We start from the raw sequence: 17,814 nt of genomic DNA on the forward strand, positions 1-17,814 counted from the left end.
TTGATGCAGGTGATAATAGCAACACACTCTGGTGTAACTAAGCCCAGTAATCCTGGCATTGCAACTAACAGATGAAACATACTCGAGCAATGTGTGACAAATTGATTAACTGTTTGGACTTGTTATCACAGCAGAGCTCCTTCTATAACAAGCTGTCTGCATTTAAGTGCACACTCCAGTTTAATTATTCCAGTTGGGATTGTCTTGTTAGTAATTAACCCAGGCTCTCTATATTGGGTGTGGGGTGATATTGGGCCAATTAAAAATCAATAATCCTGATCTTTAGCTTGCTGCTTCCTCACAGCAGTGTCTGTGTATTTCAGGGCCAACAAACAGTCGATGGTGCTCATTAGTAAGCAGCACAGGTTTGTAGTCAATATGCTGCGAGCTGAAAGGGTCAGGTCAATATAGATCTGAGCTGGAAGTTAGTTGAGAAGTGAAGAAAGAAAAGAACTGTTATCTCCTTTTGTTGCGTAGCTTATTTCTACCGTGTTCTTCCTCGACTGAGTGATATAACTAGCCACATATGTACTTATAAAGGGAGGAGTCTTCCTCTGTGTGTGTGTGTGTGTGTGTGGCCTCTCTAGTATGGCTTCTCTCTACCTCACATCTGTACATCCTGAGAATCGTTCAGCCCCACATGGGCATGAGTTCTGACAGCCATGCGCTTCGAATGGCCACGCTCCCTGACAACGCTGCAAGCAGCAACACCAGGAGCCATCCGTTCTCCTAGTTTGGAACGGACACTGCGCTGCTGATAGCAAATTAAAAAACAAACTGTGTCTTCATCCTTGATTCAGTATTTTTTCCTCACTGTCTTGTCTTTCTGACTCTCTCCCTCTGTTAGTATGTCTTCACAGCAATTCACCACATGTGCGTCACATATCACTTAAGTCAATACCACGAAATCCATTTTTAGTCACTTAAATACACACACTCACACACATACACACATTCTCTCTCTGGTCCCACTGGGTTTATCTCTATCTCAGAGATCAGTTTGGGAATTAGTTGTGACGCAGCTCCTGCCTTACCGCCTGGGGCAACACACACATGGTTTCTCAGACCCACACACAAACACTGCAGATGACTGACATGCAACGCATACACAATTTCACCTATGCGCTGCCTCAGAATGGAAAAAGACAGAAAGATGCTCATTAAAAGCTGTATGTTTCCACCAACCTGTTGTTATACGTATTTTGAAAAGTCAAAAATAGAAAGAAAAACCCTAAAGTTGAAGCAATGCTGACAGAAAGGCCTTGAATAACTTTTCATTGTTGTAAACACATGATGTACCATGTTGTTGCCATGTGGCAAATAAAAAAAACACCATTGTTATGTGTGGACGGTAAATAAATTAATAAAAGCAACACAGATGGTTGGTGTGGAGCAGCAATAAAATGTCTTTAAAAATCAGGTTTATAGAACCCCACCAAGATATTGGCAGGACCAAAATTCTTCTTTCAGCTACCTCAAGAGCCGCTCACCCTTTTTAACATTTTAGACCCAGCCTGTCTTAAATACCTAGTCATTGCTAACAGCTAGCTATTAGGGACCAGGCTATTTCTGGGAACAGGTGTTCATTCTGAAGGTTACATGAAAGGTTTAATCTTGCCACAATGTAGCATCTCCAGTCTGTCTGGTCTCTCTTTCTTAATCTGCTCTTTAATGTACTTCAGTGAGCGACGCAGAGAGAGCTGTACCCAGCATGCTTTTCAGCGGTGTAACAGTTAATAGGGTCCCCCCTCAATACAGTGCACAGCGTGTGCTTCTGCCTTTAGTGAGACACTTCTAATAAATATGTAGTGTAGAACTAAAGAGCTTTAACTGAGCACTGCAGTTGCTTTGGTCCTCAGGAATACGCACACCAAATGAAGCAGATGAACGGCTGTTAAAAAAAATCTAAAATCTAAGGACAGACATACATACACACAGACTTCTTACATTTTTGTTAGATATTTTCTATTTATTTATTTTTTATTTATATTTTACAGTTTTACTGAATACACTTTGACAGGTCACAGGAGGAAAAAGGCAGGGTCCTGCTATTGTGCATGCTGGATCACTGTCACACTGTTGTCTTACTGGGACACTTGAATAAAAAAGAGCCAACATTAATGTTGTTAGTAACTCCTGTGCTTTCGCTACTGTGACGAGCTAAAGAGTGTGTATTGTTGTGAAAAAGACCTGTTCGAATTTACAGTGAAGTTTATTATTCAAAATTGACTGTCGCAGTTACTGTTACTGTAATTTTTAGTTGTGAAGTTTATTGTTCTCTAGCCCCATTTTAATCAAAATACGACTGTCACATTTTTTGTGTATTCTTTTGTTTATATGGGTTCCAAAAAAATCCAGTGTCACTTGGACTTTTCGTTGCTGACCTCTTGAAAATATATGCAATATTTAGATGGAAAAGTATCCAATTTCTCCCTCTCCAGCACTGTCACACACACACGGGCACACAAAGGGCATGGTGCCCTCCTGCCAGACACCTGTTGATGTAATTAGTGGCTGATGACAGCCAGTGCTCTGCTGACTGTGTGTGTGTGTGTGTGTGTGTGTGTGTGTGTGGGTGTGTAAGAGAGAAGAGTGTGAGAGAAAGATAAACAGCCAGCAAGTGAGCATGTGTGCATATAATATTAATTGTCAGGACAGAGGAGACTTGCTGAGTGCAGACAGAGGTGATAACACACACTGACAGAAATAGAGAGAGAGGTAGATATGGACAGTATAGTATGTGGTGTGTTGGCCTTGCTCATCACAGTTAATACACATGTAATGCCGATCATCTCCAGCCTGTTGTGTCATGGATAGATGAGATAGAGAGGAGGTGCGTGCGGCCGTTGACGGATTAAGGGCGGAGGGAGGATGGATGGTTAGAGGGAGAAACCGAGGAATGCATCTTTCAGCTGTTTCCAGGCTTCAAGCATTTTCCAAAAAAAACGAATTAGGTTCCTTTTTATCAGTAATTTATTGTTTAATTATATTCTAAATCATTGCATTTATGAATTCATTTCGCAGATCTTATTTTATTACTTCTGTCCCAACCAGTGCTTTAAACCAAGTCTTTGGCCCTTTTGCCAAAAAGCAAATTACCTGCCAAGTTTAATTTACACTGGCAGAATTAATGAATGCCCAATGTCAAATGTTGGACAAATATGTCATACTGACTTGGTCTTAACCAGATGGTACAATAAATGGCCATGAACAAGCAAACATCTCACCTGGCTGGTCAAGAGAAAATGGATTAAAATGGACCAACGGCGACATTTTTCAAATGGATGCAATCTTGTGATCGTTCTTCACTGACACTAACGTGGTTGATTTTTCAGATATCGTTGGGGAAATTGCCCGTAGGTAATTTCCTGACATGTCTGGTGCATAAACATTATATTCGCAACCCGTGTCTGCTTTCAGATGAAACCCTCTCTTAAAAAGAGCATGTTTTTATTAGACTTCAGGCTGGTGAAGATATTCAGACACTAATAGTCTCTCCTAATTACCAGACTTGTAAAAAATATTGCTATTTTTATGATAGCGTCTCTCTGTATCAGAAGGAAAACAGTGAAATCTCATTCGTTCTTCCATTTTGGACGCAAAACTGTTGCTTTGTTTAGGTTTCACTGGCTCTCTGTGTCAGAGGATTGCGTGTAACTGTGGCTTTTATGATATTAATGTCAAACTCGACTCTCTCCTGTGTCTCTCCAGTGAAGATGGGTGTGGAGTCTTGTATTAACCCCAGCACATGTCCTCAGATTTGTGTCTGTGGGCTAATATATGTAAGTGGGACAGAGAAAATGGAGAAGTGCTGTGTTTGCGGATTCAGAGATGGATAGCTGCTCAGGATGAATGAATAGACTCAGACAGAGATGGGACAGATTGAGTGAAAAAGGAATAAAAAGCCTGACAGAAGTGCAGATGAATTGTTGGGATAATACTGTATGTTTCAGTACAGATAGGAGAGTGGAGGATTGAATTGTGGGGGAGAGAATGACAGAGGAGAGAGTTGGTAAAGGGCAGCATTCTCTGACGGAGGAGGCAGAGTGAGAAAAGGTCAGAGGCTCTCTGTGCCAAAGGAGCAAGAAACTCACTTCAGGCCACTTCATCTCAAAACTCTACTGTCCTGTAACAAAGATTTGTTTGAAGTTAGGTGTTAACTTTACAAGATCCCACTTTAGTATGGAAGCAATCAGCGCAACATGCAAATTATTCACTACTTTCACACAACTTTCTGCAAGATATTTTCCTGATAGTCATCTAATGTCAGAAATGTACAACATATCTTAGTGCAACTCAAAAATGAGATCTACATTTTTGTCCATGTTGAAAATACCCTCATAAAGTCAAGTTTTTCTGCAACTGTATATTTTGACATTTGCTGGAACATTGCCTTCGACATCTCAGTGCCTCGAGACTTGTGTTTTGGCTAAAATGTCTTTGCAGCAAAGCAAGTATACTTAAATTCATTTGAGGTTTTTGCCTTAAAATTGCACTTACATACAATATTTACAGCAAAGCCTGGAAATGGGTGACATCTATTGGGATTATTTTAAAACGCCAAAATACAACACCCACAAGTGATGGAAAGCCATGAAAAAGTCAAGCACAGCATTCTTATTGGACAGAGGTGTGTAGTTTATTTATTCATTAACTCATACATTTGGTGGAACATAAAAGGAGCTTTCTCCCAGCTAACACACTTAATGACATTAAATATTCATTTTTCTTCTGCATGCTCCAATGAGACCTTTTATTTTTTTTTTAATTACATTGGTTTGGATCATTTCCTGGTAGCTGAAATAGAAAAGGAAAAGGAAGAAAAGGAAAGCAGCTGAATTGCTGCACAGTACTTAAGACAGTTGGTCTTGGTATCCAGAGTTTGGAGGAGGAGGACTGAGAGGTGAAATGTGGGGGTGAAGGGTAAGAAAAAAATAAAAGAGAAAGTAAACAAAAGCAGATAAACTCAACAGTGTTGTTAATTTACTTACTTTAACTCCCCTCTCCCCATTCTTCCTCTCCTTTACCTCCCATCCTGCTCTCCACTCCCCTGTCATGTGCCCAGGCAGAGGTAGTTGTTTTTGAAAACGGTATACATACACATACACACACACACACACACACATGCACGCACACACACACAGTGTCCTAATCAAAGCCAGGCACTGCACATTGTGTCCCAGTTGAACAGCTATTTTTATCTGCACCGCTCTAACAGGGATGGAATGGGTCAGATAGGCCAGGCTGACGAATCCATCAAGACCAACAGATAAATAGTCAGCCTGCTGGACTGACGGTACTGACAGTACACACAGACACACACACAGACACACACACACACACTGTTTAAGTAAACAAATCAACTAATTATTTTTCTTAATCACAAATGGAAACTCATACATACAGCCCTTGTTCTCTCCCATCTCTTTGTTGCACACTTGTTGTGTTCCCACCAGTTTTTTTTTTTAATGTGTTTTTATGTCTGTATTCCCTTGTTTCTTCTGCCTCTTTAATACTTTAATCAGTGCCCTCCTACACTGCACACACACACACACACACACACACACACACACACACACAGTTTGTCCTGTCCCATTAGCACCATGCCAGATCTTCAGTATCACACACATGTAATGCTGCCACACACACACAGATGCGGTTTGAGACACATGATTACTGATTTACCGATTTAAGAAAAATCCAGTTGGCAGAGATCCAGTTTCTGGCTTGTTAGTTTGGGATTCAAGACCTCTGGCTTGGACCCAATTAGCTCCTCTCACTACCTCTTACTCTCTTCAGTTACTTTGTTGTCATCTCTATGTGTTGGATATCACAAGCACATCAGTAAACAATCTGGAAATCCAAACACTTTGTTCTGTGCATTAATACAAAACTGATCAGTTATTTGTCTTGAACATAAACACCAGCGTGTGTAATAGGTCATAGTTGTTTGCTTTGAACCCAGCGTACAACAGCCTGTGAGGACATTAAACAGCTATAAAGCTTTACTGTGGTGCACATGGTGTTGTAAAAACATTTACAGAACAGTGAGGCTACAAGTTGTACAGTGCAGTAATTACTGTCTGTCTCTGTGTCCTCCTCTCACTCTCAGCTCACATTAGCCTGTGCCTCTGAAGTAATATCAGCTCAGATTAATAATAGATATGATGAATAAAAGCAGTAGCTACCAGTTGTGCTGTGTCACTCTGTCTGGTGACAGCATGAGGCCAGAAGTGGCCAAGAGCTCCTATAGTGCTGGAGCAGAAAGCAGGTGGGAAATGAACTAGTATGAGCAGAGTACAAGTGACAAGTTTTTAAAATAATAGCCGCTAATCACACCCACTTTACGGATCGGTTGGGCAGATGTGTGAAGGTGTGAAAGTATCCAGCGTTTGAACTTCTCTCTCAAGTGCTCTTGTTTTGACTTTTTCTGTCAGTTTTTATGTGTGCAGCCATCTGCAGCACTATAAATACTTTCCAGGAGAGACTTTCTGAAAGTGTGTGCTGGTATCCTTGTATTTAAAACTCTTCTCTTGGAGAGTCGGCCTTTCAGCTCGCCTTCAAGCGTGGCTGCGTGAACTGGTTCTTTTCAAAGTAAGCCCAGCATCTAGCGTAAACTGATAGGAGGAAGGGCATCCCTCATATCTTTAAACAAGTATACAAACAATCGTGATTTCCTGATTCGAGAGGTCAGTCTTACTCCTGTCACTCCTGTCCCATTTCCTCACTGAAATCAATGGGAAGCGAACTTTAGTCTGAAAGCTCTTGGACACTCTTGCTCTCTGGTCACGGCTTCCTGTATCAGCTGCTGCAGGCTCTTTTCCCCATTCTGTACCAGCTTCAGAGTGACAAAAGCTAGTGAAGCCCTAGAAACTTGGGATTGTCTCTCTATATTCTTAGCTAACACCTATAATTGCTGTTCTATCTATAGATAAAACAGTTTTGTTAGCATTAGCAGTTACAGCTGCCAGGGGACCACACTTCAGCTCTCTATTTATATTATATCTTTAAATCTTGTTTACTCAGCCTTTTGCACTTGTCTGTCTCTCTCCTTACCTGTCTTGCTCTATTTATCTATTTCTGCCTTCCTATTAGCCTTCTTCTCAGCCTCTTTACTCGCTTTCTTCTCCCGGCCTCCTTCTTTTATGTGTTGCCAATTCAAAATAGAAGCATACACGCACACATTTACAGCCACAGCTTTTCTTCGAACACCCATATGTGCTTAACATAAACATGCACACTCACACATTCATCTCCCTCCTCTCTCCTCTCCATCCACTCACACACACACTCGTATAATGCTTATAGGGCCATATGATAGTAATTTGGCAGTATGGAGAGCAGGAGGGCTCAGCTGGAGTTTGGGTCTGAGTGGAAGAAGAGTCTGGGATCCAATTTACTGCCAGGAAACAGGAAGTCATCTCTTGATTCTTACCTCTTATTGTCTCATTACTGGATGCTCATAAATCTATGATCTTATATATTATTTTACCGCAAGATTTTCCAAAATTCATATCTTGCTTTGGTCATTTCTGGTGTGATATATAGATTCATTGACTTGCAGAGTCATGTTGTTGTTTCTTTAGCTACTTGAAAGAATCTGAACTCTAGTACAAGCTGAAAAACACACCATGTTTTTATAACGTTGTAAATGTATACATCCAGTAGACACAGAGGAACATTAATTGATTTCACCTGACAACCCTGAGTCCCGTTTAGCTTTGGTTTGGTCACAAACTCCTTAAAAAAATATCTTGCTCCTCAGCTGCTAGATGTTCAACTTTCTTCTTTAGGTTGTTGCTAATGTTTTGTGGCCATTTGGTGGCCAAGAAATGTGTTTGATGAGCGTACTGGGACAGAAAAAAACCCCAGTAGAAGTACCATAAAAACAAAACGGTGAACTAAAAGAGCCTAAAAGTGGTCAAATACAAATAGCCCCTCACACATAATACATTTTTTAATATAAAGAAGAAAGAATGTACTGAATACAACTGTCAACTAGCTAAACAGCTGTGTGCTGTCGTGTTTTATGACATAGCTAAACAAAATGTATGTCTTGGTGTATTAGCATGTCTGCTGTTCATGATGTGTCTGTGTTTCTTACCTTCACTGTCGCACCTCTGTCCTGTTATGTGTAACAATGATTCCGTGTGTTTCAGGTGCGTAACCTGTGCTACATGGTGACACGGAGGGAGAAAATGAAACACACCCTGTGCGACCTCCAGGAGAAGATCTTCCACCTGCAGATACAACTATTGGAAGAGGACATTGCTGGAGGTAAGAAAAAGAGAAACCATGAGTGTGTGTGTCTGTGGTGATTTTTGTCTAATTCCAGTCAACTAAACACACCAATCTAAAAAGCTGTTACCTTTCACCCACTCCAGCACTGTAGCCAAGACCGCCAACACACACTCTGTCCACCCGAAAAAGGTGCAATTTGGAAAGCTCAAGTGCATAACAGTTAGATCCAAACCCTTGTTGACTGAGTGTAGTGGGTGGACAGTTTTGGAAATGGCCTGTCATCATTTTTGCACAGCAGGCCGCACTCTACACCTGCACAGCAAAGAACACTGGAATCATAGTTCAGCCAGATATTGTGACACGCACCATCCACATAAATTGAGCTCGATTTCCCATCCACTCTACACAGATGACTGACCATGCAGCTGCTCTGTAGTGGAGAACAGGAAGGACGAAGCGGGCGGGTTGAGCTTATGCTGCTGTATTTGATAGATATCTGCTCAAAATGAGATTTATAATTTTAGTGGGACCACCAGGTTAAATGTAATACGTTTTTGGCATTTATTCTTTTAAAAACTTTTTTTATTGCCGGCTACATTTCTCGTAAACCTCCCTGGACTGTTTGCATTTTTTATAATTTCATCTAGAAACAACAACACTTCTCATAAAGGATGTAGTTTTGATTGTGGTCATAGTAAACTGTTGTCATTACAATAATAACAACCATGAATATAACCATACATGTCATACATGTATCTCTCTAAGTTTTACAGTGATACATAGATTAATTGAAACAACTATACACAACAGAGACTTAACAGAGGCAGGAAGGCAGTCAGTGATAGTTAAAACAAGAAATGTAAAATGGTATCAAAAGCTGGTGTGGTATTGTCATAAGTTTGGAAACATGTTAACAGCCCAGCAGCTGCATTTTGTAACCGCAGCAGAAGAAGAAGAAGAAGGGGAAGAAAGCAATTAATTCTGCATTTGGAAACACTTAATTGATGACATTTCAGTCCTCAGACCCTCAGTGGGTAACATTCATTTAGACTCCAGCAATATTTCCTGGTATGTCCATAAATTAAGGTCAATGAGCTCCTTGATTATAAAAGCAAATGTGATACTGAGCTCTTCCAATTCTTAACAAACTTTGGACATTAGATAATAACAAGATTGGACCCACATTATACAATGTAGCCCCTAGTCACACAAAGTACTAAAAATGAAAGGAAGAAAACCTAATAATCACATTAGAAAATAGTGGATAAAAAGAAATTGTGATGTGAACTTTAGAAAATGAAAAAGACATTAACTAAATTCCTTTTACTTCATCAGTAGATAGAAAGAAGCTTATCTTGGAGATATGTCGTGCAGCAGTGATATGAACATCTCTCTGGTCATTAAAACAAATCAAATAACACACCCAGATTTTCAGTTTCACGTTGGCTCTTGTTGTTATGGCGATGATCATTAAGTATGGCTGTTAAAAAATTATATTGGCCTGTGTTTGTCTTGCATAATATTAAAAATCCGAATTAGTTCCAGTAGTCGTGACCTGCAGCTGTTATGGCGATGACAGTGAGAGCTTGTTGTCATGGTAATACCAGTGACGTCTCACTGGCATGGTAATGATAGTGAACTCTTGTCAGCCTGCCCCCGTGGCTATGTTGTGGAGTAAGTGTGTGTGTGTGTGTGTGTGTGTGTGTGTGTGTGTGTGCGTGCGCGTGCGCGTGCATACGTGCGCATGTGTGTGGTTAGAGTGCTCAATTTGCAGTGCTCATCATTCCTGCTGAAGGCTGCACACACATCTATGCACTCCACTAAATCTTACAAACACTTTCACTCTCTAACTCTGTCTGTGTCTCTCACTAACACACTCACACTACTAAAGGCGCACACACACACACACACACACACACACACACACACACACACACACACACACACACACACACACAGAGCGCCGTGTAGAGCTCCTGAGTCAGCAGATTGCTGCCATCAGGTACTGGGAGCTGTGCTGCTGGCACTAAACAGCCATATCTATTCACACTCTAGATTAGAGAGGATAGTGTGTGTGTGTGTGTGTGTGTGTGTCTGTGTGTGTGTGTGTGTGTGTGTGTGTGTGTGTGTGTGTCACAGAGAGAAGGATGAGGTTGTCTGCTATAATGATTTGTTGTGTCCCTCACCTTGTATCCACCTCTTTTCTCTGCCTCTTTTCGCTGTCTCTTATTTTCCACTCTCCATTTCTCTTCATTCTCTTCTTTAATCTATTTTCTCCTCCATCTGTTTCTGTCTTTATGTTTCTCTCATTTGCGGTGTCCTCTGGGGGTATATTTTTTCCCCCGTTTTTCTCCCACTTCTGTCTTATTTTGGTTGTCTCATCTGACACTCAGTCAGTCTCAGTCAGTCCATCAGTTGTCTCAGTTTGTCTTTCTGATTTTGTAACACTATGTGTATCCGAAAACACTGCCAAAAGTTAGGTTTTTCAGACAGTGTTCAGATATATTATAACGCAGGGTGTGAAAAACAAAAGATAGTAAATACTTCGTAAGCATTTAATACTCATGAGCTCACCCATTTGATCTAGATAGTCACCAGGTGTGTCACTTTTCACTTTCTCTGTCACTGACTGGAGTGATTTAAAAAGCTTATTTTGCCAGTGTTTAATTTTTTAGGCTGTTGAAATTGGTTTGCCATCCAGCAGCACAGAAAGGTTTTACAATCTTCAGATTTTCAGAAACTTGCAGATACCCTGAGCTTACCCTGCACCAGCACCGCTCTCCTTCCTCCCCTGGTCTCCCTCTGGGCTTGTTTCCATGTGGAAAACACACACATCTCTTCTCAGACCGAACCAAAACAGAACCACAAACCTCTGTCCGCCTGTCTGTCTCTCATAGTACTTAATCTGTCATGTTTCACGTTCTGTCTGCCAGTCCACCTGTCTGTCTGTCATGTTTATCGGCCTGTCTGTCATGTTGAGGGCTGCTCTCGTCATGCTTTGTGAATAGCAGCTAGCATGTTACCAGCGTGGCAGCCGGGTAGTATCCCTGTAGTCCCACATGCAGACAAAGACACATGCCGCTGAAAGTACAAGGAACTCTGAGTGGTGATACAGCGTGTAGTATAATTCTGTAGCAGCTATTTCATATACTGTAACAGAGGTAAAAACTCAGCACGGTTATTAAAGACCTCAACATCAAATTTAATTATCTAAAGTCATTTTCCACCAAATACGTAAGCAGAGGTAACAATGCAACAGCTCCTCATACCTAAATGTCATAATTTGTCTCCTGTTAGTGCCTCGTGGAAGCCTATCAGAAGGACACAGCATAGCACCACCAGCACCATCTTAATCATCTAGTTTAATTATAGGATTCATGCTGATGTTTAGCATGTGCGATGTTTACCTCTTTGCCATTTCAGTTCAGTTAGCATGCTAATGTCTGCTAATTAGCACAAACACAAAGTACAGCAGAGACTCATAGGGATGTGATTAGTTTTGCATGTGTTTGGTCCGAACCAGAGTATTGGATAAATTAGCACCACATGAAAAATTGAGGGATAGAAACACTGAGTCACTTCGACTCAACAGGAACCCATTACTGTATACAATATAAACCCTATCCCCAGGAACGCAAGATCACTGGATATCCCTTTTATTTATATTATTCCGTTATTGATGTAACCTGGTTTGTTTTTGGTCAATTTTGTTTGTTTTTAATGGAGGGTGGACAGGCAGGATTCTGCAGTTAATGTTTTTTCTGTCTCTAGAGGAAACATTGTGATACACATAAAAAAAAAAATACAGGTTTGGTTATAGTCTGCACTATAGATGGATACACACACACACACACACACACATACACACACAATATTATTGTTATGCAGCAAGTGCACTACATTTAAATTCTGGCTCAAACCGAACTGTGACAAGCTGACAGTGGTTAGTATTGGTCTCTCTGATCTGCTCTCAGCAAGAGTTGTGCGTGCGTGTGTGTGTGTGTGCGTGCGTGTGTGTGTATGTGTGTGTGTGTGTGTGTGTGAGAGCGAGCGGGTGTATGTGTAAGCGTGTGTATGTGAGGAAGGCAGAGAAAATAGGGATGGAGGAAGAGAAGGATGGGAAGGGACAAGGAGGTAATAGGATGAAAGAAAGAGTGGAAGAAGAGAGAGAAACAGGAGTAGCGGCAATGAGAGAGAAAGGAGCGGAGTGTAAAGGACAGAAGAAAGGGTAGAGAGAGGGAGGAAAAGACAGTGGGGGAGTGAAAAAAAAAACTTTCTCACATTGCACTAATGAGCTCAGGTAAGAAATGGGACACAGTGGCTACACACAAAGACTCACGCTGCAGTTCAGTGCACCTAGAAAGAGGGGAAATTAATCACACACTTCAAAAAGACGAATCCCCTGGTGCTGTTGCACCTTCTAAACAAGAGAAGGAAGGAGGTTTGGAGGGAAGAATAATATTGCAGGAATGGAGAGAAACGCAGAATGTAAAGACAAAAGAGAGAAAAAAAGCACAGATCTGACAAAAAAGTGTTTAAAAAGGTTTCCACTGCTGATAGTTGGATTTGTGCTGAGATTACAAACTGCAGGGGAAAGCTTCCACCCGTTCAAGCAGCGCCTGCAGGCGTCCTTGAAGACCCAAAGACTGGTTTTCCAATGAAACATATAAAAGAACAAGATCAGATTAGGGAAAAAAATGGTGAAAATGTTGAAAATTTGTCCCTGGGAGATCAGAAGATAAGATGGTCCTCCTGTCAAAACAAAAAAGAAAGAAATTACAATTTAGGAGCTGTGTGAAGTAGTTTTCCCTCTGGGAGCTCCCTCAAAGATCCCCTGGCGTTAATGGCCTCTGCAATTTCAGCAACAGCAATAAAATAAATTGGAAAAAGGGGGAGAAATGTGTGGTAGATGTACGTGCACTCTTTCATAGATCCTCTTAATGAAAAAAAGTTTCATACAGTCCTCGTGCCACCGTCATACAAATTCTACCTGTCAGATTGTAGTTTTAGCTTTACAGTACAATCGCACTCACATCCTACAAATATTCACTTGATTGATGCTTCCGCAACCGACAAATTCTAGTCTTCCTTTTCTATTTTGGTGCGATCTCCAGCTGGCCCCAGTAGACTAGTGTGCACACTTGGCCAATAGAAACACTGATGGACTGTTCAATAGAGAAGTCAGGATTTTAGCATGTTTCATCACCATGTTTAGCAAATCACTGACCTTAAGCTCTGACGGGTTTAGAGTTATCCTGTAACGACTCTTCTTGGCCACTAAGTATCAGGAACAAAAGGGGCCCAAAAAATAAAATTAGGAACTAATTTTGAAAAGGAAAAGTGTTGGCAAAGCAAAGGAGACTCAAGATGCCACATCTACAGCCCACAAACTAAATTTAGACCATGTTTCCTCCAGTTTACACAGTTTTTAAAAAGGTTTCTGGGTTCCTCGAAGGTTCCTGTTGTCAAAAAGGGGTTATAGTTGTTATACTGGCAATCCAGTCTACATACTGTATTATGTCCATTAATTTGGTTCTGACAATCACAAGTGCAAACCACATGAGCACCCTGTAACCTTAACTGCTATAGTTAAAAAGATTTGATATACATGTACCCTATCAACAGTACCATCTCACTAGACAAACAGACAGTACATAAAGATGGACAGCATGACAGTGAAGCCAAAGCATCTTGATCATCTCCAGGTGGCTACAGTATAGGTCACAAAGCTGTCCCCTCCATGTTCGTGGATGGGATATGGGCCAAAGTAAAGAAAAAAATCAAAGATATACCGATTGGGTTGAGGCCTCAATACTGTGGCTGTAGCCCTAATTACCATTGTGCAGACTCCAAACGTCTTTTCTGGCTTTCAGCAGACAGGAAGAATGTTAGCATTGTTTCTGGTGCACAGCCCCAAGTAGGGAAGCATGCATGGAGAAGCTACTGTACACAAGAGAAGCTGCAAACTTCAGGTGTTATAGGAAAACATTCTTGTGTCCTTTTAATCTAATCTAGCTTTAGAAACATCTTGAATAACAGAAATGCTACCACTGTCAAGCTCCCATCTAACAAGTTTTGTTAGAAGACACTTCTGAAAGTCTCTTTTCTTCTTTCTTTCACTTTTCTTTCTTTCTAAATAGTAAGTATTATACTAGTAGTGAACTATACTGTCACACTGTCTTCTCCTTTGCTTTCCCACTCCTGAAACTCTCTCTCTCTCTCACTCACACACACTCACACACACGCACACTCACACACGCACACACTCACACACTCACACACACACACACACACACACACACTCACACACACACACACACACACACACACACACACACAGGGTCGTCTCAGTGTGAAATCTCTCTCTGGTCTCTCTCAGCTCCATTCATGCATGTCCTGCTCCTCCATGCTAAAGCAAGCATGAGGACAGCCTACTGCTGGCTATGACAGCCACACTGACAGTGTAGTCATGTACTGTACTAACCAATGCGCACACAATTTTAAAAGAATCTATACTGTCTGCTACAGAACAGCTACAATGTAATACCGAACCTTTACTTAAAGCTAAATGCCATCCTAGCGGCACCGCTGTATGGATGGCAACATCCGCCAGTCAGTTGGTCCACCACTTTGGTCCAGGCTGAAATATCACCACAGCTACTCGATAGATTAAGATGACGTTTTATACAGGCATTCAATCCTGACTGCAGTGACCTCCTGACTTTTCATCATGCACCCCCATGAGGCTGACACTTCTGACATGTGACATTTGGTACAGACATAACAGCCTCTCACAGGATGAATCGTAATAACTGTGATATCGTCTGACTTTTCATCTAATGTCATCATCGGGTCAAAATTTTAATGTGTTCAATACTTTGGTTCGTGACCTGTAAAATGACCTGTAAGACTAATAACAACAGCCTCAGCTGTAGTTTAGTGCTAATTATCAAATATTAGCATGCTAACACGCTAAACTAAAGTGTGTTTGCATTGAGCTCAAAGCACTGCTGCTCTGCATCCTCGCAGAGCCACATTCATGGTTTTATACCACAGGGAATAAAAGTTTCTACACCTTGTTCCATTTCCTGCTGTAAACGGGGTCATCTGATGATGAGGGCAGCACACTTATTATACTGCACGGCATGATAATTTAAAACGATAAATAGTAGTTTTGTAATGTCATTTTCACATTATGGATCTAATATCCCCTTATTTTGAATATCTGTATTAATTACAGATATGTTTCTAATAAATATGAAAATAACTACCTCGACATGTATTGTTTTTACAGTTTTTTTTTACTGAAACCTGCTGTAAGTGTCAAATCATCCATGTCAACTCGTGCACCCCACAGTGACTGCTGAGCGATACACACACAAATCAGCTTTCTAAACCCCAGTATATCTGTATTGAACCTGCAGGTGTCATTTGCTGTACCAATGCACGTACACACACACACACACACACACACACACACCCTGTTGCTCTCACACACGCAGCCACATACAGTATATAAACATTATACACAGCAGCAGCAGGAGAGTTAGTGAGCCATGCAGTCAGGACTGTGTGTTTGTGTAAACAGCAGGAGCCTGTAACAACAAGACATCCCAACAATAAGGGCTTCCCATGTCACAGAATGAGAAAGGGAGAGGGATCATCACTGTGCTGCATACGTGAGAGTCAGCAGAGTGTGTCTGCATCGTTTCCTTACATGCTGTGTGTGTTTGTGTCTGCAGACGTGTGCGTGTGTTGGTGTGAATCAGTTAAATGCAGAACTCAACTATAATCAATGATTCTTCTTACAGTGGAGTCTTGTCTTAAATAATAGTGGCACTGACTGTAGGACTGAAATGGTTAACCAATTAATCAGTTGGTCAACTGACAGAAAATGAATCTGCAACTATTTTTGTAATCAGTAATCATTTAGGTCGTCTTTTCCAAGCAAAAACATCTCCAACGAGGACTGTTGGTCAGACACAACAAGCAATAATATCATATACCATTTGTGCTTTGGGAGCTTGTGACAAACATTTTTCAAAAATGCTCTGATCATTTATAGACTTAAAAAATCTTATAATCATATAAAATAATGAAAATAATTATTAGTTACAGCCCCAATTATTGTAGAAGAATTATCTGAAAACTTGAGTGACTGCACATTACAGTGCAAGGGAACAAGGGAAGTGTTTTTTGCCTGCTGGTAGATAGTTAATGTTGACATCAAAATTAATATTTTATATTCATGTTAGTGGTTTTGACTTTAAGTAACTACTTACCATTTGTCATGCGCCTGATTCCTGACTCAATAAAATCCTTACTCTCCTAATGTAATGTAACCAAATTCAAATTATTAGTAAATAATGAAGCATCTGTCCTTTTAGCAGAATGGTAAGAAGGTGGAAACTACCTGAAGTTAGCCCCCTTCTAACCCCAGATAAATACAAATGTAGAGTAAATAAGCTATTTTTTTTATCATTGTACCTATTTGTAGTGTTTTGTTAACACAGTGAGACAAAGAAACTTTACAGACTGCAAAGTCCTTATTAAATAGCTCCACTGATGGAATAAATGTTGACAATTTGTTTTTAACAAATTGCCTTTTTTTGCACTGTTTGTCTTTTGCACAGCTTCAACATAGATCGACATTAAAACTTGTGCTAAATTGGTATTTACTGCTGGACTAGAATATTAGAGTGTATTATACTGTCAGGTGTGTTTTTTTTCTCCGTCTTTGATCATGTGTACATATCAGTGTTTGTTATGTTACCTGCCACACTCTCAGCTGGAGGGGGACAGCGAGGTCTCCTGGAGTGAGAGGACAGCTCGCAGCAGGAAGGCGCTCTGCGGGGCTCATATCACATGGAATATAGTCAGTGTTTGTGTGTCAGCATGCTCATAAACTAAAAGACTAACACACAACTGGTGTGTTTGTGTATACATGTACAGCATATATAGACATACTAGAACATGCAGCACTCAGATAACTGGGAACTAGTCCCTGTTTTCATGTTTTAACGCTGAGGTTAATTAAGGAATCTGACAATCTTACCCTCAAACTTTAACAGAAATACAGCCTCTAACTGAAACAAGCATTAACATGCATCCTGGGCATTGAGGTGTTATCTGGGTAGAGCAGAAGTGTGAATGTGCCACTGAGGATGAACCATGGCTCTATCACCAAACCTCATTAGGAGATGAGTCACATTTAGCCAATGACACCTTCCCTTTTCTCGACCACAAATTGGCTTACAGCCTTTGAGAATTACTTCAGCTGAGTGCTCACCTAGGACGATATCCTGTAAAAACATTTCCTAATCATACTCTAAGTTGTCACTCACAAGCTCTTTGTGCACTTGGGTCTCAAAACATGCAGAGTAAGTTCTGGGGCGGTCTATAACACACTCCAGCATCATCTTCTTTAGGCTTTACAGTCAGGTTCATCAGAGACTTTTCTCCACCCTATTTTTCCTTCTTTATTTCTCCCTCTAGCAACTATCTGTTTTATTGGCTACATGTACATCCAAATATCAAACCCATTTTTACTATTTCGCAAAGGTTCCATCAGCT

The 17,814-nt window shown here is 40.8% G+C and overlaps 1 protein-coding gene across 1 annotated transcript in view; it reads left to right on the forward strand.

Annotated features, from left to right (window-relative positions):
• Positions 1-17,814, forward strand: part of jade2 (jade family PHD finger 2) — a 165,845-nt gene that overhangs the window by 132,864 nt on the left and 15,167 nt on the right. The window contains exon 11 of the mRNA XM_070843094.1: positions 8,160-8,277. Coding sequence (XP_070699195.1) covers positions 8,160-8,277 — 118 coding nt within the window. The remainder of the gene's footprint in view (positions 1-8,159; positions 8,278-17,814) is intronic.

This window comes from Pempheris klunzingeri, chromosome 14, assembly GCF_042242105.1.
Source record: "Pempheris klunzingeri isolate RE-2024b chromosome 14, fPemKlu1.hap1, whole genome shotgun sequence".
NCBI classification, from domain to species: domain Eukaryota; kingdom Metazoa; phylum Chordata; class Actinopteri; order Acropomatiformes; family Pempheridae; genus Pempheris; species Pempheris klunzingeri.